We start from the raw sequence: 21413 nt of genomic DNA, 5'->3' as shown, positions 1-21413 counted from the left end.
GTGACTAAATATTGTGCAGGACACAGATAACATATACTTACATAACGGCGGTCATATAGGTCGCAACAGGGGTTGGGGTGAGGTGAGGTGAGGTGAGGTGGGGTGGGGTGAGGTGAGGTGGGGTGAGGTGAGGTGATGTGAAGTTGGTGGGATGGGGTGAGGTGAGGTGAGGTGAGGTGGGGTGGGGTGGTTTATTGCCGAGTAATACGTCTTCTGGTCAGCAGGCATATGCTCTGTGTGTGTGGTTGAATATGAAAGGCGTTAGGGTATTTAGCTGATTGTGCACCTTGGCTTAATGGAGGTACTGTCGGACAGATCTGTCACTGTGCCAGCACTCCACTGCAGATGGAAATCGGCTTTCCCTGATTCTATAGACAGACCTGGGCTGACAGCAGCGTGATGCTTATGGGTACATATAATATTTACATATGTAATCATATGAAGAGAATGTATTCCTAATCTAGTTCATTAACATGCTTATCCCAATGAGAAATAGAATGACAGAGAATATTGAATGTCACTTCTCTCTTAACGTTACTCGATACATGACAAAAGCCACAGCATGATTGTGGGAGCAAGGTCTTTATGAGACATCAGCATCAACACACACAAGCTAAACTGACCGGCAAAAAAATTATACCGAGTTTGTTTTTTATGTAACTTAAAATTAAAAGAACTGTTGTTAAATTGGATTATGTCTGATCAATCGTTCCTGTAAGTTATCCCCTACCATGAAATGTAAATTTGTGCGAAAAACTATAAAATATAAGATGTCTAAGATACCCATCGGCAGTTGTCTACTATCCGAATTTTGTTTCTTAATTTAAGAAAATTTAAATCAAATTATTGTAAAAAAAAATAAAAATCATCTAGAAGTATTCTTTGAGTGCTGACTAAGCGCAAATAAAGTCACCTTTTTATATATAATATCACTAACTAGAGATATTAATAAATGAAAATCAAACATATAATACAATTGAGAGCTATAGTTTCTTTTGCCCCACAGTTTATATGTAAGAATAATTTTAATGATGGTTTATTAAGGCCACGTTAAAAAAACAGTATTAATTAACATGACATGCGAACAGAATCAACAACTATACGCCTGAAACACGTCTGGATTATTTGTATCATCATTTCTTTTAATCATTTCTAATTCTAAGTAGCATGTCTAACACGAAAACTTAATATTTGATGTTGTTGAATTATCAATTACGAATCTCCCAGCGTTAGGTGTAGCAATACATCGTCCGCTTACAGACAAATTAGCAAATAGCCAATCGGACACATAGCCGTTGGGTTTATAACCTGATATTTCATTCATGAGCTGGCCACTACTTGGCTGTGAACCAACCGAGACATCTATAAATCGTACATTGGATGAAGTTCCATTGATCCCTGCCGGCATGGTCCAGAAAACAAAACGAGGACAAAAACCTTCAAGACGAATGTTTTGAAACGACACATTATACATGTTGATGACCTTGACGTTTCCAGCCAGATCGAACACTGCATTGTTTCTACTAAGCATACCACAGTCGGGGTCGTGGAATGTACACCAGTCCGTGTGAATGACGTCGATGTTGCTGATGCTGACTCTGTGAAGGTCACGTTCCGTCCACCAGCCGGTTTGGAATACGGCACCATTTTGCATTTGCCAGATGACCACTCTCTGTATCGTCATATCGTTGTTGTACACCTATAAGGAAAACTAACATTAAGTCGTTCCAGATATTCAAGGAACCATCGAGCAAGACTGGAATCTCTGAAGTAAAACGTGACTTAGCGTCGTACGACTCTTGCTCAGAAGTTGTTTGATCACCGTTACAACATTCAAGGATTCAGTAAAACTTTCAAAAAGGTTTATGGAGGACATTTCCAAATTTGACGCATCAGTGACAAAATTGATGTCCGATGCAATTCCCTGTTTTGACTTGTTCCATATGTTCCCGTCGTTTTCAGGTGAACAATTGACTTGCCTGTGCATGTGTTTGTGACCGGTGTCACCGGTGACGGGTGCCGCAGGATACGCTTCGCGAACACCTGGTATCATTACTATTTGATAGTGATTCACAAATACATGCTTATGTTGTAGTCGGAATCGTACAATCGACTCTGTTTTATGCGGAGGTTTCTATTGGATATGGAAAGGGTTGTGTTGCTTTATTTACATGTGCAATCGATAACTAAGTGTGCGATGGTCTTTGAGTGAGTTCAAACTAATCCTAAGAAACCAATTCTGGATTATACTTAGATTATAACGTTTGTTTGTTTGTTGTTTAACGCCGCACTCAGCAATATTCCAGCTATATGACGGCGGTCTGTAAATAATCGAGTCTGGACCAGAAAATCCAGTTTTTGACATCATGAGCATCGATCCACGCAATTGGGATACGGTGACATGCATCAACCAAGTCAGCGAGCCTTTCCACCAGATCCCGTTTGTCGCCTCTTACGACAAGCATAGTCGCCTTTTACGGCAAACACGGGTTGCTGGAGACCTATTCTACCCTGGATCTTCACGGGTCAGATTGTAATGGTTTTAGGGGCTACAGTAATGTTTAATCTCTAGAGCTATTAACGAAACTAAGACATAAATAATACAGATGGAATTGATGAATTGATAATTGATAAGCTATCATATCTGAAACACACAGAGTTGTTAAAGGTTAAAGTCTGGCATTACCTTGAGTGAGTCGTCATTGGCCATAATGAACACGTCCTCCACCAAACCACCAACGCCCATCTCAATACCGTCAGTATTGTAAGGCCAGGCGCCCACCATCTTGACCTGTTTAATGATGTTGTTGGGACTTTGGGCGAATATGAAAAACTGTTGGGGATCACTTAACGTTATGCCTTCAATTGTGTGATTAGTGCCTTGTGCAGTGTTGATCAACGACCACTGAAATCGCTTGTCATGAAATTTGTACTTGCGGCCTGAACAGATCCCTCTTCCATGGAACTTGACCTTTGTGTTGTCCGTGGTGATGAACCCTCCATCAACGAAAGCTCCAGCACTGATGTAAACTTCTTTTATACTCGAGTTTAATCTGACTTGACCGTCAAGATAATGCACACCGACGTCAAAGAACATTACCGAGGGGTCACTCTTAGAAGGAACATCTCTCTCCAAAGGTTCTGCAAATATCAGCAGCTTGTCGACTATGTCGGACTTCCAACTGCCGTAGTCATTATCAAACTCTACAGACATCATAGTAGAATTCCGAGTCACTGTAAACCTAGCCGTCTTGTTCCCCACCCTACTGCAGGCGTACTTGTAACTTACCGGGCGAACCAGACACTGACTGAAGTCCTTCTGCGTCCTGACCTCAACGATTACCGGACCACGACTGAATGCAAAAGACGACCAGGACACGGACCGGTTGGGATGGACGTAGTGGTTCTCGATATGTCTGTGGTTCGAGGTCGTCTTGTAAGTGAAGGTACCCAATAATGGATCCCCGAGACCTACCAATACCTCATACTTATCTGATGACTCCATGGTCGGAGGTGCAGGGTATATGACCAGCTCGGCCATACATCCGCCCATCATTGTCATTACTAGGTAGATGACTGGACACACTTCCATGATGTTTTAGTACACTATGGTGAATGGCTACCTGTTATGTTATTTATCAAACGTTTACACTCCACGATAGCTGTTATCGTGTTGCTTGATATTGACAGGATCAGATAACGAATATATCATGTCATATATGACGTACATTTCAACATCTCAAATGTACTGTGTCTGTTGATAGGATATGAGACATATGGGTATATCTCGTCGGCCAAAATGTTTCGTGGGCTCCTGGAAGAAAACAAGACACAAAGATCACACTGTCAATATTTGCTAGATTTGAAGACGTGTGTGTTGAAGCAATATCCTAGGATGGTTGGATAATATTCTCATTTATTAAAAGAAACGTTGTTCCCTTCGCTGAAACCAAAGAATATCAACACTGAATGAGTTGGTTTAGATTCAACATTTTTAGCTATACTGGAAGGCAAAAGAAAGTCGCCATGGGCATTAATTTAGCATATACCTAGCCGTAGTCTGAAAGCTGTTTTAATGTACAGAGAATGGTCGATATGCGTTTTGGCGACCTGTTCAGAAATGATTTCTGGTGGTATGACCTTGGACATTCACACATAGTGCAGTTCGAGCAAATCATGAAAAATGCGCATGCAAATTGTTGCTTAGCCGACATGCTTTCTCTTGTGTTCACATCCAGCAGACAGTTGAGGCAATAGCTGCCAATGATGCTGGCTGCTGCACTGCCATTGTATAAACAATGTCATGTTTGACGGCAGTCTGCAAATATTAGAAGTTAGTCCGTATGGTTGATTCCTTGCTTCTATAGTCGCAGTTGTCATCATATTCCAATTGCGTCGATCGATGCTCATGATATCAATCACTGGATTGTCTGGTCAAGACTCGATTATTTACAGACCGTCGTCATATAGCTAGAATATTGCTGAGTGCGGCGTTAAACAACAAACCAACCAACCAACCATAGTCGCACTGATATCCTGATGGAGTTTCTTTGGGTGACGATTTGGGCTGTCATGGGACCCCTGTCATGTAACCTGTTACCGTACAATGCATTGTAAACTCTGTCTTTGTTCTGATCTCGACTGTCACGGAACTGTCTGAGAAAGACGATGTCCTATTATTATTAACAGACTACGCATCTTTCACTCTGTAATATAAGTGAATTGTGATGCATCGACGTGGACGTTATGACCCAGGGACGCCAGATGTGGATGGGTACATATCTAAATCGCAAACGGTTTCGGAAATGTAGATAACTAACATCAAAGCCGTGAACGTGTGACAAAGAGCAGCCATTGCATTGGGAGGGATCACACGCTGTCATAACTGAAATTGCTCGTTGTCTCAACTGAAAAGTCTCGTCTGCCAAAATCATACATCGGTACTATCCACTTTTGACATGACTCTTTAACCTGAAGATATGTCCATGACATGTACTGGATTCCAAAGCTCCATAAAGATCCGTACAAAGAGGGGTATATTGCTGGGTACAACAAATGTACCACCAAATCCCTGTCTCAACGATTAACCACAATCCTTAATAAAATCAAGGAAGGACTTTCTTTTCATTCACAGAAAGTGTTTGAGACAAGCGGAATTAATACCATGTGGATTCTCAAAATCTCAAAGGATTTGCGTGACTTTTTACAATATCAGAAAAGAACTAGGTTCAATTATGTCAAAGCATTTGAGTTTTCGGTGGATGACTTTGTGTGCTGGCGATTGGTGCCTCAATCTGGGAGTTTGGGTTCGAATTCCGGATGGGACTCAACCACAAAAAGTGCTAGAATTTGTACTTCACTAAGGAAGTGTTATCCCAAATATCACAAATGTTACCTATGACGGTCGTACAAGGCGACTGAATAGATTGTATGGACAGGTTCAGTGAACTGGTTTGTATTGTGTCATCGTACCCAGACAGCTTGGATCATTACACTTAATATCAATCACTGGACTCTCTGGACCAAACTCCATTATTTACAGGCCGTCGTCACACAGCTGGAATATTGCTGAGAATACGCACTCGCTACAAACAATAACTATAGTTTAGTCATCTGTGATGGCTGAGACGACGAACGTACAACCTTCTGTCCGTAGTGATCACAACCCAAGATCTACCCTGACCTTCAGTCTGGCCTGCCCTTGCTCTAGTATCCTATATCTCAACCCTAATCACTGTGGCCTTAACGGTTGTATCTGTGTTCTCTCTGATGGCAGTCTGTAGTAAACCGGACATTACTGTTCATCTTTATGTCTTAGGACCTGGCGGTCGGATAGCCTAGTGGTTAAAGTGTTCGATCGTCACGCCGAAGACCCAGGTTCGATTCTCGACGTGGGTACAATGTGTGAAGCCCATGTCTTGTGTCCCCCGCCGTGATATTGCGGGAATATTGCTAAAAGCGGCGTAAAACCATACTCACTCACTCACTTATAGTAGGACCGTATAAGTGATGTGGCTCAATATATTCTTCTGTATACTATAATGCAGAAGTCATACCAGAGTGTTACATTACAGTTTATAAAGAATAACGGGTTAAAAGGTGTTTCATTTCCATGTTAATGCGGAAAATATCATCACTCATAACATGATTTTAGTCATGAAGCCTAACATGACAGAGGTCGGCATCCCATGGGAACCATTGGTTACTGGTAGCCTATCGCCGATGTTTGCAACTTTATAGATAATATTGTCTTGCCCAAATATGTTTGACAAATTTGGTTTTAAATAGAACTGTGTATTCATTCATGACTCACTTGTGTATATATCAACTTCTTCTCGTCGCTATATGGCTGAAATAATTCCTATGCGACGTTAAATTATAACTCCCTCACTAACACATGGGCAACGTTTGTGCTCCCCATCTTTATACATATGAATCGGAATTTCTGCTCGGATTGGAAACGTCAAAACAAGGGAATCTGGCCAAGATGATTATCTTAGCTTCAGGTATATCGGCGATCTGATATCGCTCAATAGCCATCATTTAGCCTGTTCCCACCACCGATTTACCCACCTGAACTAGAAATAAAGGGAGCCAGTGAAACCGCCTCATCTCTTTCATATTTAGATCTATGCGTAACTGTTCTGAGTGACACAAAACTATCCACAAGAATGTATGACAAGAGGGATGACTTCAACTTTCCAATGGTCAACTTTCCCTTAATGTCCATCCTTTAAAGAGCGTCTTACGACTCTTGGTAAACAATTTTTATTCGGTGTCAGCATTCAAAGCCTCAGCAAAGTTTTCAAAAAGTTTTATGGTATACATGTGGAGAATATTTCCAAATGTGACGTATTAGTGACAAACTTAATGTCCATATTTTGACCTGTACCATATATTACCCTGTTTTGTTCAGATGAACAACTGACTTGTCTTTCCATGTGTTAGTGACGGGTGCCACGCGTGGTATCATCACTATTAATATCGATTCATAACACATGCGGAATTGTACAGTGGCTCTGCTTTTGCGACTTTTGCAAATATTCCAGTGTGTTTTGATGTTTTAAACGACAGTGTGTACTTTCCATTAATATCATCCAATGATAGGACCAGTACCGCATACAAAGTTGTTGTGTGTCGTATGCGAGTCAACCGAAAAGTGCCCTGCACCTGCGTTACAGACACAGTGGCCGCCATACCGGAGATTGATAAACTGCCAGTTCTGGATATGAGCTCCTGGTGTGCCTGCTATAATGTTATGCATGCTGCTCGATACGGATCCAACATAGTTGTTCTCGAAACGCAGATTGCTAACTTTTCCCACAGCTCCGTTGTAGAGTTTCCGCTCTACCAGTCTCGGACATTCTCCCTCAATTCGGATCTCCTTGAGAATGATGTCATCAACGTGAAACTCGTGGGTGTGGCCGGACACCGTGAAGACAGCAGCATTAGGCTGAAGATGACAGTTATCTCCCTTGTACGCGCACCAATCCATATGTATAATGTCCACGTCGGAGACCCGGATGTCATGAACGTTCCTGGACTTCCACCATCCCAACTGGAAGATGGCTCCGAACTGCATCTGCCACACGACTGTTCGCCTGATAATCAAGCCGGTATGGAACACCTGAAAAAAATGATATATATGATAACAAGATGACTTTATCATGATCTAAAGGCAAATACCTAAGGGGTTTTTAATCAGGCACACTCGCCTATTGATAAAATATGTTGTAGCAGGCCCGTGAAGATCCGGGGTAGAATAGGTCTTGATGAGCCAAGTTGATGGTCAAGGTCGTCTCCAAGGTCAGCCTGAAAACAGTTTGTTTATATCTTAACTCGACAAGGAATTGACTGTTAACAATCTTATGATAACAGTAGTAGGTTATGTTGAGGTCATGCAGCATGTGCTGTATTTACATACGTTGCTATATTGCCCTCAGGAATGTTCTTGAAATACTTGTCATTGAGTTTGGAAGGTCGGATTCACGCTCAATGTCGTACACTCAAAAATGAACAATTTTCATAATAACTCAACAACTATCTAGAGTTTATTTCAGTCCGATCAAATTTAGTAAATACCTTCCTTAGTGTGGGGCATCGACTCTGCTTGGTTTTAAGAGGCCTTCATTCAAAATCAAGGCCACACGGTGATGACATTAAACCGGACGTGCATATAACATTCTTATTAATGTAGCTAGCGGTATGGGATTTGCTGTTTTAAAGTCGTCATAGAACGTGTGGGATGAATTGAAACGACGTTTTCACCGTCTTCGAAGTCGTGTGATGTTGGCCAAGCTGCAGCAGGCAAATCTGGAATGACGTCCCCGAGGCTTCCTGAATTCTCTGTTTTGTCCTTATTCGGAGTCATTGCCAGGCAAATGTCTTTGCAAATGGTGGTCACTTTGACTTTGACTTGTTAACTATCCGAAACCTACTTCGAAACCTTGGTCGTGCACGTGCACCTGAGTTCACATTCTTATTCCGATATCCTGCTTTTTGAATATTACATATTGATATGACTCAATAATCGATGTGTTTGTTTATTCATTTCACTTGGGTATCAGTGATGTATGGGTACTTTCTTCCAAAATTAGACCACCCTCACGTACCACGTGACAGTCGAGACAGTAACTATATTTGAATAGAAAAAGTTCCGTTTATCAGACAGATAGAGCAAAGTACCAGATGTTTCTTTTTATCTCTACAGAATGTAGAGACAATATGTTTTGAATAAGTGAAAAAATGTTATGGTTGCACTGATTAGAAGGGATGGGTCTCATGCGTCACAATCTCTGCCGATTCATATTAAGTTATTAGTGCCACAGTCAGCCGGTGCCGCCACAGCATGGTCGGTCTCTGTGTTTGGGTCGTTCTCGTCATCCTCGCCAACGAGGCGACGGGAAACGTCATCATATACCCACACGCCAGTGGTCCCCCAGCTTCCAACAAATTCAAGGTGTATGTGAGTCAAGGTGGAAGAAAACATGACAGTTTCACTTACATTACCACCTCTGACAAACGTTCCCACGAAACATCATCTGCACACCCAGGACGATCGATGTCGTTCACGTCGTTTTCCTTCACTGGCGGTGCCGTGACAGTGGAGGTCCACACCCAGCGCGACTTCCACAACTGCATCGTCAGACCCAAGAGCTACACCTACCACTGCCGCAGAACAGGAACCAAGGTTGCCCAATTCACCGTGTCCAACACCAAGAAGTGGATGTCCGTAGAATTTGACTATGACTACGGCAGCAGTGATGGAGGCCCAGACATAACAGACAGGCTCCTTGTGTTCGCAGATCCGCCTGAGACACATAAGCCAAACAAGAACGACAACTCTGTTCTGTATTATGACGTAGGGATACACAATCTGCATGGCCCAAAACAATTGGATTCTCACATAAAAGAAGTATATTTAGCACCAGGGGCGTATGTTCAAGGAGGATTTAAGACCACCGGGAATCAACCAGTGAAGATCTATGGCAGAGGAATACTCTCCACTGCTACATACACGTGGCACGATCCAAGATTTCAGTGGGCCATGATCGACATTGATAAGGGACATTCTCACGTAGTTGAGGGTATCATTATGGTTGATCCTGTGAAATACTTCTACCGCGGACTGAGCGATCACAATACCGTCCGTGATGTGAAGATGGTTGGGTCGTGGGCCTATAATTCCGATGGTATTGGTATTGGTCATGATGGACTGGTCGAGGACTGCTTCATCTCGGCAAACGATGATGCCCTGAAGGTTTGTGATTTTTGTTATGTCGACATTTCTTGGATCTCTGCTTGAGCAGTAAATTAGCATTGGCAATACCGAAGGGGCGTTGATAGGTGTCTCTCTCACATAATGCAAATCGTGTTCTGTTATCAAAATCAAACAATCTCGGGAATATGTGATAGTCTGGAGACTCAGAATTATGAAGTAGTGTGAGAAACTTTTACATAATATTAAATATCTATTTTGTAGCGATGATTGGTGAAGTCGATATTTTAACGTATAGATAAACAGGGTTTTACTTGAAACAGTACTGACGGATCAACATGGGTTTTCTGTTAAAAGTACTCACCAAGTGAACCTGGTTTTACTGGGAAAATAAACGACAGGTGAAAAGGGTTTTACTGGGTAAATAAACGACAGGTAAAAAGCTTTTTAATGGAAAAATAAACGACAGGTCAACAGGGTTTTACTGTGAAAATAAACGACAGGTGAACAGGGTTTTACTGGGATAATAAACGACAGGTGAACAGGGTTTTTTTTTGAAAATAAACGTAAGGTGAACAGGGTTTTACTATGGAAATAAACGAAAGGAGAACATGGGTTTAACTGGGAAAATAAACGCCAGGTGAACATGGTTTTACTGGGAAAAGTACTGACGGGTGAACAGGGTTTCACTGGGATCGGTACTGGTGAATAAACATGGGTTACTGAGAACAGTAGCGACAGGTGAACTGGGTTTTACTGGGAAATAAATGACAGGTGAAGAGGGGACGTACTGGGAAAAATAAACGACAGGTCAACATGGATTTACTGGGAAAATAAACGACAGGTGAAAAGGGTTTTACTGGGTAAATAAACGACAGGTCAAGAGGGGACGTACTGGGGGAAAAAAAGACAGATAAACAGGGTTTTACTGGGAAAATAAACGACATGTGAAGATTGTTTTACTGGGAAAATAACGACAGGTGAACACGTTTTTACTAAGAAAAGTACTGATGGGTGAACAGGGTTTCACTGGGAAAAATAATGACGGACAAGGATGGTTTTACTGGGATCGGTACTGGTGAAGAAACATGGTTTTACTGGGAACAGTAGCGACAGGTGAAATGGGTTTTACAAGGATAGGCACTGTCAGGATGACCAGGGTTTCCCCTATCTTCAATTAATTTCAATTACACCCAACAAATAATCTAGAACATGGGATGGTGTGGCAAATGTAACTCCCATTCGAGTAATTTAGAAACCAAACTGGAGCGTGCTTATTGTATTCAGGTATATACAGACAACATGGTGGCACGGAGGGTCGTCATCTGGCAGATGCAGAACGGGGCTGTCTTCCAGAACGGATGGTGGAGCGGCAGAGATATGAAGAAAGTCAGGATCAGTGACATCGACGTCATTCACACCGACTGGTGCACTTTCAAAGGTTCCAACTGTCACATCAGCGACAACGACGCAGTCTTCGACCTGGCTGGTAACACAAAGCATTTCGCCATGAGTGATATCGTCTTCACCAACATTAGGGTAGAAGGGTCTTGTCCACGTATTGTGTATTGGAAGATGGCCAACGGGGCATCGGGGACGGCTTCCAACGTCCACATTATAAACCTGTCTGTGGACTCCCAGCCTGGCCACGACAGTCTCCATAACGAAATAGCAGGGAATTCTGGAGCCAGAGTCACCAACTGGCAGTTCAACAACTTCAAGATTGGCGGCAAATGCATCTCCAGCGCAGCTCAAGCAGACTTTCATATCGATGCCCACACCACCAGCAATATCCGGTTTAATTGCGGGGGAGCTATCATTGGATAATGAGATGATGGTAATGAAACAAGGTTTGAATACATTTGGCTGCAACATTTCAGGCGTGAGTAAAGCTTTCAAAAAGTGTTACGGAAGACGTGGAGGATATTTCCAAATGTGTCGCATCAGTGACAAAAATTATGTTCGATGCAATTCCTTATTTTGATTTGTACCAGGTGTTTCCGTGTCTTTCCAGGCGGACAATTGACTTACCTTTGCATGTGTTTGTGTCGAGTGTGCAACCGGTGGACAGGATAGGCTCACCTTTTCGCGAACACCTGGTATAAACACATGCTTGTGATGAAAACAATGGTCAGAATTATACAATGGACTCTGCTTATAGCAGAGATTTCTTTTGATTATGAAAATGGCTTAGTCCATTTTTATTTATCTGAATATAGAATTGAATATTGAAACCTTAAAATTGAACTGTTTCACTAGTTTGAGTAAAGAATTATGAGGTTCGGGTTATATGTCATCGTTATTACTTTACAGGTTTGTTTACACTATGTAACTCCGTGAAATATTGATGATGGTTGACATTGAATGTCACAGAGTGGCATTAGAAGGCACAGTGCACCGCCAGTACATTGAAGTAATAAACATATAAGGAGAGATTAAGGACCATCCACCCTGTGGGGATTCCTGGTCAGAAAATGCCCTCGGTGCTTCATGCTGTCCATGATCAGATGGACAGGTTCTGTTGCATGCCATGTAGCTGGTCATCGTGACCCCCGCTGGCGTGGAGTGTTGCTCAAACTTTCAATCACTGGTTCGTCCTGTCCACACTCGAATACTTACAGACCGCCGTGATATGACTGATATTGGCGTTAAACAGCTTTCACTCACTTAAACACCAACTACCTTATTGCATGTGAACTATTTCATTTTTATGTTGTAAACACTGAAAAAAATCTTACCAAATCGTTTATCTCATAAGGCTTTTTTGAAAATTAACTTCTGAAGCATAATACCATGGTGGTCTTTTGTTTTCATTTCAAGATGACAGACGCCTGGTCAACAACTCATATAACGTTTTCAAACACTTCCGTCAGGCGTCCAACGTCACACGAATTTCTAGGAGTGAGTGAATCGGGTTTTACGCCGCTTTTAGAAATATTCCACTCAGGTGTCGCAGCCTAATCATGACATATTGTCAATATATAGTTTTCAATTTAGGAGTGCTAAGCATTTGCTAAGGCGTATAATAGAGGCGTATAGTGAGGTGAAGGTAAAATGGGGTTTTAACGTCGCGTCGAAGATATTTTCACTTATATAGCGATGTGCATGCTCACGTGTGTGTGTATATGTGTGTGTCTGCTTGTACTTGTCCGGGCTGGTGCCGATTTATAGTGCTATCCCACTGAGATACCATGCCTCAGTTTAACATGAATACCCCACAGAATACTGAGCCGACCAGTCCTTGTTTTAGCCCCTTAATGCCGAGCGCCATCTTTTAACGTCTTTTGGTATGACGCGTCCGGGGATCGAACCCCGGACCCTACGCTCTCCGGGCGGACGCTCTACCACTAGACCACCGAGAACCCCGAAGTGATGCAGGTCTCGGACGTTTACCACTTCGGTGAAACCCACGAGCATGGGTATGGTGCTGACAAACCTAGAAACATAATCGGGACGAACCGGGATTCGAACCCACAATCATCGTCTTTGCACATTGAACAATACCTGAAGCGAAACAAATTCATATTTTTCAGAATTAATGACGATGAAGCCGACAGAAAGTGATGGCTAAGTGTCGGGTGTTTTGTCTGTAACATTTTCTGTTTTACCTCTATTGTGTCGCAATATTACGATGTCGATTCATTCTGGCTGTGCCTGGTATCGTTATTTTGGACACACAAGGGACCATTATACTTGGTATCTTTACTGATATATGATTATGATATTATGTAGTATTTCATCAAAACTAGACAACTTTCATTCTTCAAAATCATAATGGTTCGTAAAAAAATAGAATAATCCCCGGTTTCACCCGGGATGCGCACGTAAAATCACTATATGTCTGCCTGTTTAAAATCGTGTTTAATTATGAAATTCTCATCAATATCGTTCGTCGTTTTGAGAATGAAAGACTTCTAAATTATTTCTTACCAGATGTTAATATCTCTTTACGGATAGGGGATAGATTCCACACATTCCTTCACCAGCCTTTTTAAGGCAAGTTAATAAAATTAGCAAAGTAACATGACATTATGCGTGTACATGTCAATAATACCAGTTAGCGTGTTTTATGTGTAAGCGTGTTCATCGTTAAATACTATTCCTAATTTCTCTTTTTTTTCTAGATATTGGAATTAAATTTTCCAATGTTAATTTTTATCATTGTAATTTTAAACAGATATATCTAGAAATATATCTTGGTTCAATAATCCCCATAGACCATGCTAGTGTTGGCGCGGCTAGCTAGGATGGAGATAAAATGTTGCTTATTTTAAAGGAGCCCTTGAAATACAATTCGGAAACAAAGATGGGTGTGTGCTTGGGTGACATATTATATTAGACTGGTTCCCGGATCCTCCGCTTGGTGTCGCTGCACTTGTTCCGCTTTTCAATCAAAGGAACGAACGGGAACCAGTCTACATATTAGATAAACAGTGTCACTAAACATATTACATCATGTACACGACACAATACTGCATATCCTACACCTACAACCATGACAATACATACAATACAAGAGATTATACAGTTGGTCGTGGAACATCAGGGTGGCGAGATAGTTCTTGTGGTAATGGCCCCGTGGAGATTCCAGATTAGATGGATCCCCAGCTACTTACATTATTTTGTTTGCTGTGCGAGGTAACGAAAGGGATATGGTTGATTGTGTGTCACTATGCCAACACGGTGTGGGTTATTGCTCCTAATATCAATCACTTATTGTCTAGTCCTGACCTGGCTATTTACAGACGTCCTTCAGTCATGGCAATATCTGGAATAGTATCGAGTGCGGCGTTAAACATCAAGCAAGCAAATATGATTCTGTGAATCTTCCCTTCAACTAGTGCATGTAAATGTGCTAAATGAACATATTGCTAAGTAAGTAAACGTCTGCATTGGGCCTGTTCAGCCAGGATATGTATTTCTGCTTCAAATATAATATGAAAAGGCCTAAATTGAGCTATTAATGCAGACGACAACAGAGCGTGGTGGTCTGAATCTTCACATTTCTAGCAGCACCGATATGAAAATACAATCGCTAAGAACATTGAATGGTACATTTGAACTTTGATAAACATTGTAAATATCCGTATGCTTATCTACTTTTATTGTTTTACACACCCCATACAAAAATGTACCATAAAATATTGCGCTTGCTCTTTTGTTGTCACCCGATTCGAACCTGAGATTACATTGGCTTGCTCGGATGAACAAAATACGTGTACATTAAGAAATCAGAGTTACTCCCCTTCGTTTGACTGCATTCAAAATGGCTGCCTTGTCAAGGGCAGGACTGAATGTCGGTCGACAAATCGTTTGTCGGGCATTCTCATCCACTCCAAAAACTCTCGGATCTCAGTCTCACGTGGATGAAAAAACACACACAGGACAGGTATAATGAATACGATATGATCTTAGATATTCATTTGTGAGAATGCAAACGTTCCAGTAACAAGTCAGGTGAACTGGGTTCGAGAATGTCACTGTTCAGTTTATATATTCTGATTTTAGTTTATAACCTTTTAACATTTAGCGTATTAACGTATACGTGCATTCACACATGTTCAACTCCAACATATATACATAGATATAATTAAATGAGAATGTATAGCTAAAACTAAGCCTGTAAACATGGTATTTGCTAGGTTTTTAATTTCTAGCTGTTTCTCAGCGAAATACATGTTTACACAAACTTCTATGTAAAAAACCTGATTGAAATATTTACATTGTCCTTGGAATAAAGTAGGTACTAGAGCTGAAATTCTCCACACAGGAACTAAATGCTGTCAGTGGTTACCCAATAGAATATGACCCTCCAACCTCATTCTGTAGAGGGAGTTTTTAATTGAATCACCAGTCAGCTTTTAGGTGATCTGGGTGATTGTTCTGTCATCATCCTACACCAGTGTCATGGGATGTTGCACTGTCAGGGTTAGAACTTAGAGGGACAGGACGTCAACCGTTCTGAAGTTTTGTTTGTAAACTAGCCAATAACCCCTCCTGGCCACACTGAACTCTGGGTAGGAAAGTGATTGGCTTCATACGACCAAAGCATATTTTAATTGTAACCTGGGCTTCAATACACACTGGCACTTACACATGTTACAAGCTGACATTTAGTAGTTTTGTAACTCAGACATAAAAAAAACATACACAAGCTTTCTCTTCGATTTGCCTCTATTAAAAAACAAGACTGAAGCCAGTTTACTCTGCACATCGCTCTATTGTTTTGGAATGAGAATTGAACCAGGCATGTGACATCACACTCAGAAATTATTTCATGCATGATTTGGTAACTAACACAACCGTTGATGTGCTGTTCCTTTAACACTAGCCGTCTAACCCGCGGCTAGGTACAAATTGCTGCAGGCTAGTACAAATTTTCCCATTGTTTTAACACAATATGCATTCACCGAAGATTCTTGCATCAGTGATTACATGTATTGTGTCAGTATGTCTGCAATAATGTCAGTGTATTCATCATTCTTCAGATTGATATTCGTCACGATATGGCTAAAATATTGCCGATGTGACGTTAAACTTTAACTCACTCACTCAGATTGATATGGTTTAGATTTGTTTGTGGTACGGATATGTTTAAGACCGTTCCTTGAGCATATTTAGCCATGTTTTTGTTCAAGACAGTGTTGTATGTTTCAGGTATGGGAAAGGGGAGACTACCGGCGTGTGAGATTTGTTGACAAGGACAAGATGGTAAGATAGAGAAAAATCAAACATTTAATTTCTGTGAGTTGACACTTAGCATGATGTTGTACCTTATGCTACACTCTTGCTGATATAAACTGATCTTGCTGATTACAATACATTGAGCATGTGATCGGTGATACACAGTTAAAAAGCTTACTGTTGAAAAGAAAAAAAGGTAAAGAATATGGTATGGTAGAAATATAGAATGAAACAATGAAATCTTTCTCAAGTGGCTGAAACTGATCAAACTGTCGATTGGTGCATGGCATTTATCCGTATCATGATGATTTGTAGTGTCATTTTGTGAGATACAAATAGTATTTGAACATTTTATAGCATATCCATATGTATATCTTCAACATTTTTCTCTTTAATTCATAAGTAAACGACGAGGGGGAGCGTTTATTGTACATTGAAACACTGCAGGGAGAATAAACCATGAGGGGCACAGCCCTCAGTTGTTTATTCTCCCTGCAGTGTTTTTTTGTATGATAAACAACGACCACGAGTCGTTTCTTCCTTACAATTATGTACAGCCCCCCTGAATAGAATCTGACCTCGGACATGTCAGACAAGTCCATATTACCAACAGGGGGATTATGTTTGGTATTTCCTGCATATTCTCACAATCCTCACGTCGATTATCTGTACCTTTTCTCCTAATACCAATTGTCAAATCTCTCCCACTTTGGGATGCGATTGTACGGCCACTGTGTTATACACGTGGTGCAACTACACCTATGGGGAACAACTTACCAGATACTTCCCTCTCAAAAATAACGTCATCCAATATATGGCGTCATCAAGTTGCAAGCGCATATTTGAATCTGTAGCAATGAGGTCATGATGGTCATGCGGTCACAATGTTTTATAGTGAAATAAACCATGCTTTGTTCTTTATTGTTCTTTACAATGTATCGCATAGCTATCTAAAATTGAATATTAATAGAATTGTTGAGGTCATTTTGAAAATCTGTCCTATTTAGCATGTTAAGTGTTGAGTGGTGCACTTCTCTGTGTATATTTCCAGGTGAATGAGCAGTTCGCTGTGAACCTGATAGCGGAAGATCCTGTAGTGGTGGTGGAGGCACGCAATGTGTGGAGCGACAGTGGTGGAGCACTGGGACACCCCAAGGTCTACATTAACCTGGTCTGTGTTTCTGGTCTTTAGTTATTCTCATATTAGGGATTCAAGGTTAGAATAGGTCCCCAGCAATCTATGTTTGTTATAAGAGGCGACTAAATGGAGCGTGTGGTCATTCTTGATGTCTTGTTTGATTTTGTGTCATCGTGCCCCGATGGTATGAGGCATTATAATAATATTCACTGGTTTGTCTGGTCCAGATTTGATTACTTACAGGCTGCTGGAATATAGCACAGTACAGTGTTAACGAAAAACAAAGAGCATATTCTTCTCATGTTATATTTCTTGTAATCATATTGGGATAACTGGGCAGAATAGACTGGGACCCACTTGCACAAAGCAATCCTACTGCTAAGATGATCGTAACTCCCATACTTTAACATAGGCTTACGATAGTCTTAGGGCTAAAATGTCTGTGCAAGTGGGCTATGTTGGTCTGACGTCTTTGTCACGCCCCTGGCATGGCATCTGTCATCACAAACCTGTATAGTAGCTCATGCTATCAACCTATGGTTTGCTTGCCCCAACTAACGATGTACCAGGTTTCATGATATAGTTCATAAGTTGGAACAGTGTGATGAAAGACAACATTCGCTCACACTTACACTACAAGAAGGGGTGATTTGACTTGCTGTCATGGGAACATTGAGTGAATTTGAGTTCACGTTATTTTGTGGTATTGGTGGCAAGATTGTGAGAAATACTTCAATGCAGGAAATGAAATAAAGTCGGAAGTATTTAATAGACCTTTATTGGTCATTCCCAGTTTCTACATAGACTCTTGAAAACATTATTTGTGATATTTCTGGTCCATTTTTATGTGGGCCAGTGAAACCTTGGAACTATCTACTTCATTGGTTTTGTGTGCAATGTTTGAAATATGTTTAAAACCCCAAAATACGGTCGTGCAGGTGACTGACCCATAAGTGTTGCCTAACCATCTTCAAACTAACCTGGGGGGCACGGGTGGCCCAGTCGTCTAAGGCGCCGCAATTCGCTGTGCAGAGTTGCGTCCCTTGGGCACCCCAGAAACCTATGATTGTGGGTTCGAATCCCGGTTCGCCCCGATTATGTTTCTAGGTTTGTCAGCACCATACCCGTGCTCGTGGGTTTCACCGAAGTGGTAAACGTCCGAGACCTGCATCACTTCGGGCTTTCCTCCCACATTAAGCTGACACGCCGTGATATAACTGGAATAATGTTAAAAGCGGCGTTAAACCCAACTCACTCACACACTCAAACTAACCTGCCCTCATTCAGACATTATTAATATTGAAAGATCGCCACCAGAAATAAGAGGTAATTCACATCTTGATTCAGTTGAAATAACACAAACAATTACTTGAGAACCTACAAGGAGTTATAATAAAACTGAATATGTAAATAGTCTTAATATTATCTGCCAGAAAGGTTGAGGAAGATTCCATGCAGCCTGGCAGAAAGGTTGCAAGCCACAGGCAGGCTGGCAAGCAGTTCTTTTCGGACACTGTATGTGTGTCATAGGTACTGGTTACTGTATAGCACATTAGGAGTTACTGTTACTGTTGCCTTTTTGCAGTGTTAGAACATGAATTGTATATAATTTTTATCATACAGTAACTGTAGGAATACAATATCTCAATGGAACACCCCATGTATAATATAATTCCAAATTATTTACAGCCATATTTGTTTGCCATAAGCACTCATACATTGGAAAGAACCTATCAAATGTTTTTCATTTGCATAATTTTTGGATGGTGGTTAGATTGGGTTATATTACACAATCCACTATATGGTAAGTCTTTATATTTTTGCAGGATAAGAATGAATTTGGCGTGTGCGGCTACTCGGGAAGGAAGTTTATCCAGAAGAAGTTCTATGATCCGGCCAAGCATGGTCCCAGTATAACATATGCAGAGTACCTGGCACAGGTGCAGCCCAGCAGTGACTAGTGTGTGTGTGCGTGTGTGTGAGACTATAAGGAAGCCCTCTTCCTATCTGTGAATATGATGTGTAGATGAACATTGAACATTGATGTTCTCTCCTTGTCAGGAGAAAATAAACCAAGTGTTAAGTATCACAAGTTTTGTTTTTTATCTTTGCTGGAGCAGTCAGAGCAACGCAATATTAACCATATGTAATGTCAAATTACCCTTTTCAATGTGGGGTATTTTGTGTTTTACTTGATGCAAAATATTACGTTTCACACCATTCAAACTGGGAATGGTACTTCACACTAATGGAGCACACCAGTATTGCTATTTGAATAATTATACCTATCAAAACTGTAGATTGCATGTTATGCATCAATGCATAATGCAGATTCTGGTAAGCAATACTCTAAAAGTTCATAGTGTCATTGCTTAAATGTCTTCAATCTAACATTGAAATGCCCATTTATGGTAGGTTTAAGTCTTGTCCAGGTGCAGTGATATGAGAGTAACATTCTTGGAAATTAAGTGAAGCATGTCACATGTCACCATCCTGGCAAGGGCGGGAGTATATAGTTATACAATGGAATTATGTCCATCCTTCCGGGGACATTTTTGTGTGCAACCTATAACTTGAAAACTACAGCATAGAATCTTTTCAAACTTGGTGAACACTTTCTATATCAATGGGAGAGGTGCAGTGCCAAGTTTGATTTGATATGTGGATTTTCTGAGAAAATAATATTGCTGGTGAAGCACCACCGACTGATAGAACAATGTCAAAGCTACCAACATGGGCTGGTGTAGCACTACCCACCGATAGATCAATGTAAGCGTTACCAACTTGACTGGTGAAGCACCACCGACCAAAAGATCAATGTCAGAGCTACCAACATCGGCTGGTGAAGCACTACCGACTGATAGAACAATGTCCGAGCTACCAACATTCCCTAGTGAAGCACCACGGACTGATAGAACAACGTCCGAGCTACCAACATTCCCTAGTGAAGCACCACGACTGATAGAACAACGTCCGAGCTACCAACATTCCCTAGTGAAGCACCACGGACTGATAGAACAACGTCCGAGCTACCAACATTCCCTAGTGAAGCACCACGGACTGATAGAACAACGTCCGAGCTACCAACATTCCCTAGTGAAGCACCACGACTGATAGAACAACGTCCGAGCTACCAACATTCCCTAGTGAAGCACCACGACTGATAGAACAACGTCCGAGCTACTGACATTGCCTGGTGAAGCACCACCGACCGATAGAACAAAGTCAAAGCTAAAGTCTCAGAGCGGAGACAAGGAGCCCGGCCCTTTGTACGTCTGTCGAAATAATGCCATTGATCAATTCCCACGAAATATTCTGTTTTTCAAAACCCACGAGATTTACAGATGCGGACAACGACCCAAAGCAACTAAGATGAAACTCAGTAAACTTAGATTCTAGAGCCTGACCCCATTGGACTGAACACAAACGAATGTTGGATTCTTTTCATCCATGTTCTACATCTTCCCGAGACAAGGGAGTTATAACTGACTGTAACAGTCCAGTGTGGAAACAGGACTTTTATAGTCTGTTAACTCCCTTGCCCCGGGAAGATGTCAGTTCTATTACTCTGTAACTTGGCTCAAAGCAGTTAAGTCCAAAAAATGCTCAAAAATATGCTTTTGATATTTAACATTATAAACACATAAAAATGTGTTAAACGTCAAGTGCTTATCAAAAAGGGTAAACATCACTAAAAACATAAGTGCCCAACTTTAGTTGTGGGTAGGCATTTATCGAGAAGGATACTTTGCGGTAAACAAACCAACATATCGCCTATGCAAGCAGCTCAACGCGAGATCACAGCGTGAGGTGCTATATAGACAAGAAAAGGACAAAAGCACTCAATATGATTATCCATTTTGAAAAAAAGCG

At 41.2% G+C, this 21413-nt stretch overlaps 4 protein-coding genes across 4 annotated transcripts; 2 read left to right on the top strand and 2 right to left on the bottom strand.

Moving 5' to 3' along the window:
- Positions 1–563: 563 nt before the first annotated feature.
- On the bottom strand, positions 564–3624 carry LOC124120462 (dextranase-like). The gene is made up of 2 exons (XM_046483285.2): positions 2687–3624; positions 564–1699 (listed from the first exon to the last, which is right to left on the bottom strand). Exons 1-2 carry the CDS (start codon positions 3590–3592, stop codon positions 1172–1174), a joined length of 1434 nt encoding a protein of 477 aa, XP_046339241.2. The 5' UTR covers positions 3593–3624; the 3' UTR covers positions 564–1171.
- A 3310-nt stretch (positions 3625–6934) lies between these two features.
- LOC125377985 lies at positions 6935–9139 on the bottom strand. Its single transcript, XM_048392378.1, has 2 exons — positions 9005–9139; positions 6935–7627 (listed from the first exon to the last, which is right to left on the bottom strand). The coding sequence occupies exon 2, from the start codon at positions 7580–7582 to the stop codon at positions 7094–7096; it is 489 nt and encodes a 162-aa protein (XP_048248335.1). The 5' UTR covers positions 7583–7627; positions 9005–9139; the 3' UTR covers positions 6935–7093.
- LOC124120479 (dextranase-like) lies at positions 8818–12007 on the top strand. The gene is made up of 2 exons (XM_046483315.2): positions 8818–9760; positions 11006–12007. The coding sequence occupies exons 1-2, from the start codon at positions 8849–8851 to the stop codon at positions 11543–11545; spliced, it is 1452 nt and encodes a 483-aa protein (XP_046339271.2). The 5' UTR covers positions 8818–8848; the 3' UTR covers positions 11546–12007.
- A 2953-nt stretch (positions 12008–14960) lies between these two features.
- Positions 14961–19629, top strand: LOC124120461 (NADH dehydrogenase [ubiquinone] iron-sulfur protein 6, mitochondrial-like). The gene is made up of 4 exons (XM_046483284.2): positions 14961–15107; positions 16376–16429; positions 17454–17573; positions 19367–19629. Exons 1-4 carry the CDS (start codon positions 14985–14987, stop codon positions 19499–19501), a joined length of 432 nt encoding a protein of 143 aa, XP_046339240.1. The 5' UTR covers positions 14961–14984; the 3' UTR covers positions 19502–19629.
- The last annotated feature ends 1784 nt before the right edge of the window (positions 19630–21413 follow it).

This window comes from Haliotis rufescens, unplaced genomic scaffold (assembly GCF_023055435.1).
Source record: "Haliotis rufescens isolate VD_foot unplaced genomic scaffold, xgHalRufe1.0.p SCAF_11, whole genome shotgun sequence".
In the NCBI taxonomy this organism is placed as follows: domain Eukaryota; kingdom Metazoa; phylum Mollusca; class Gastropoda; order Lepetellida; family Haliotidae; genus Haliotis; species Haliotis rufescens.
The sequence above is the reverse complement of the archived record's forward strand: the minus strand, read 5'-3'. Positions and strand labels throughout refer to the sequence as shown.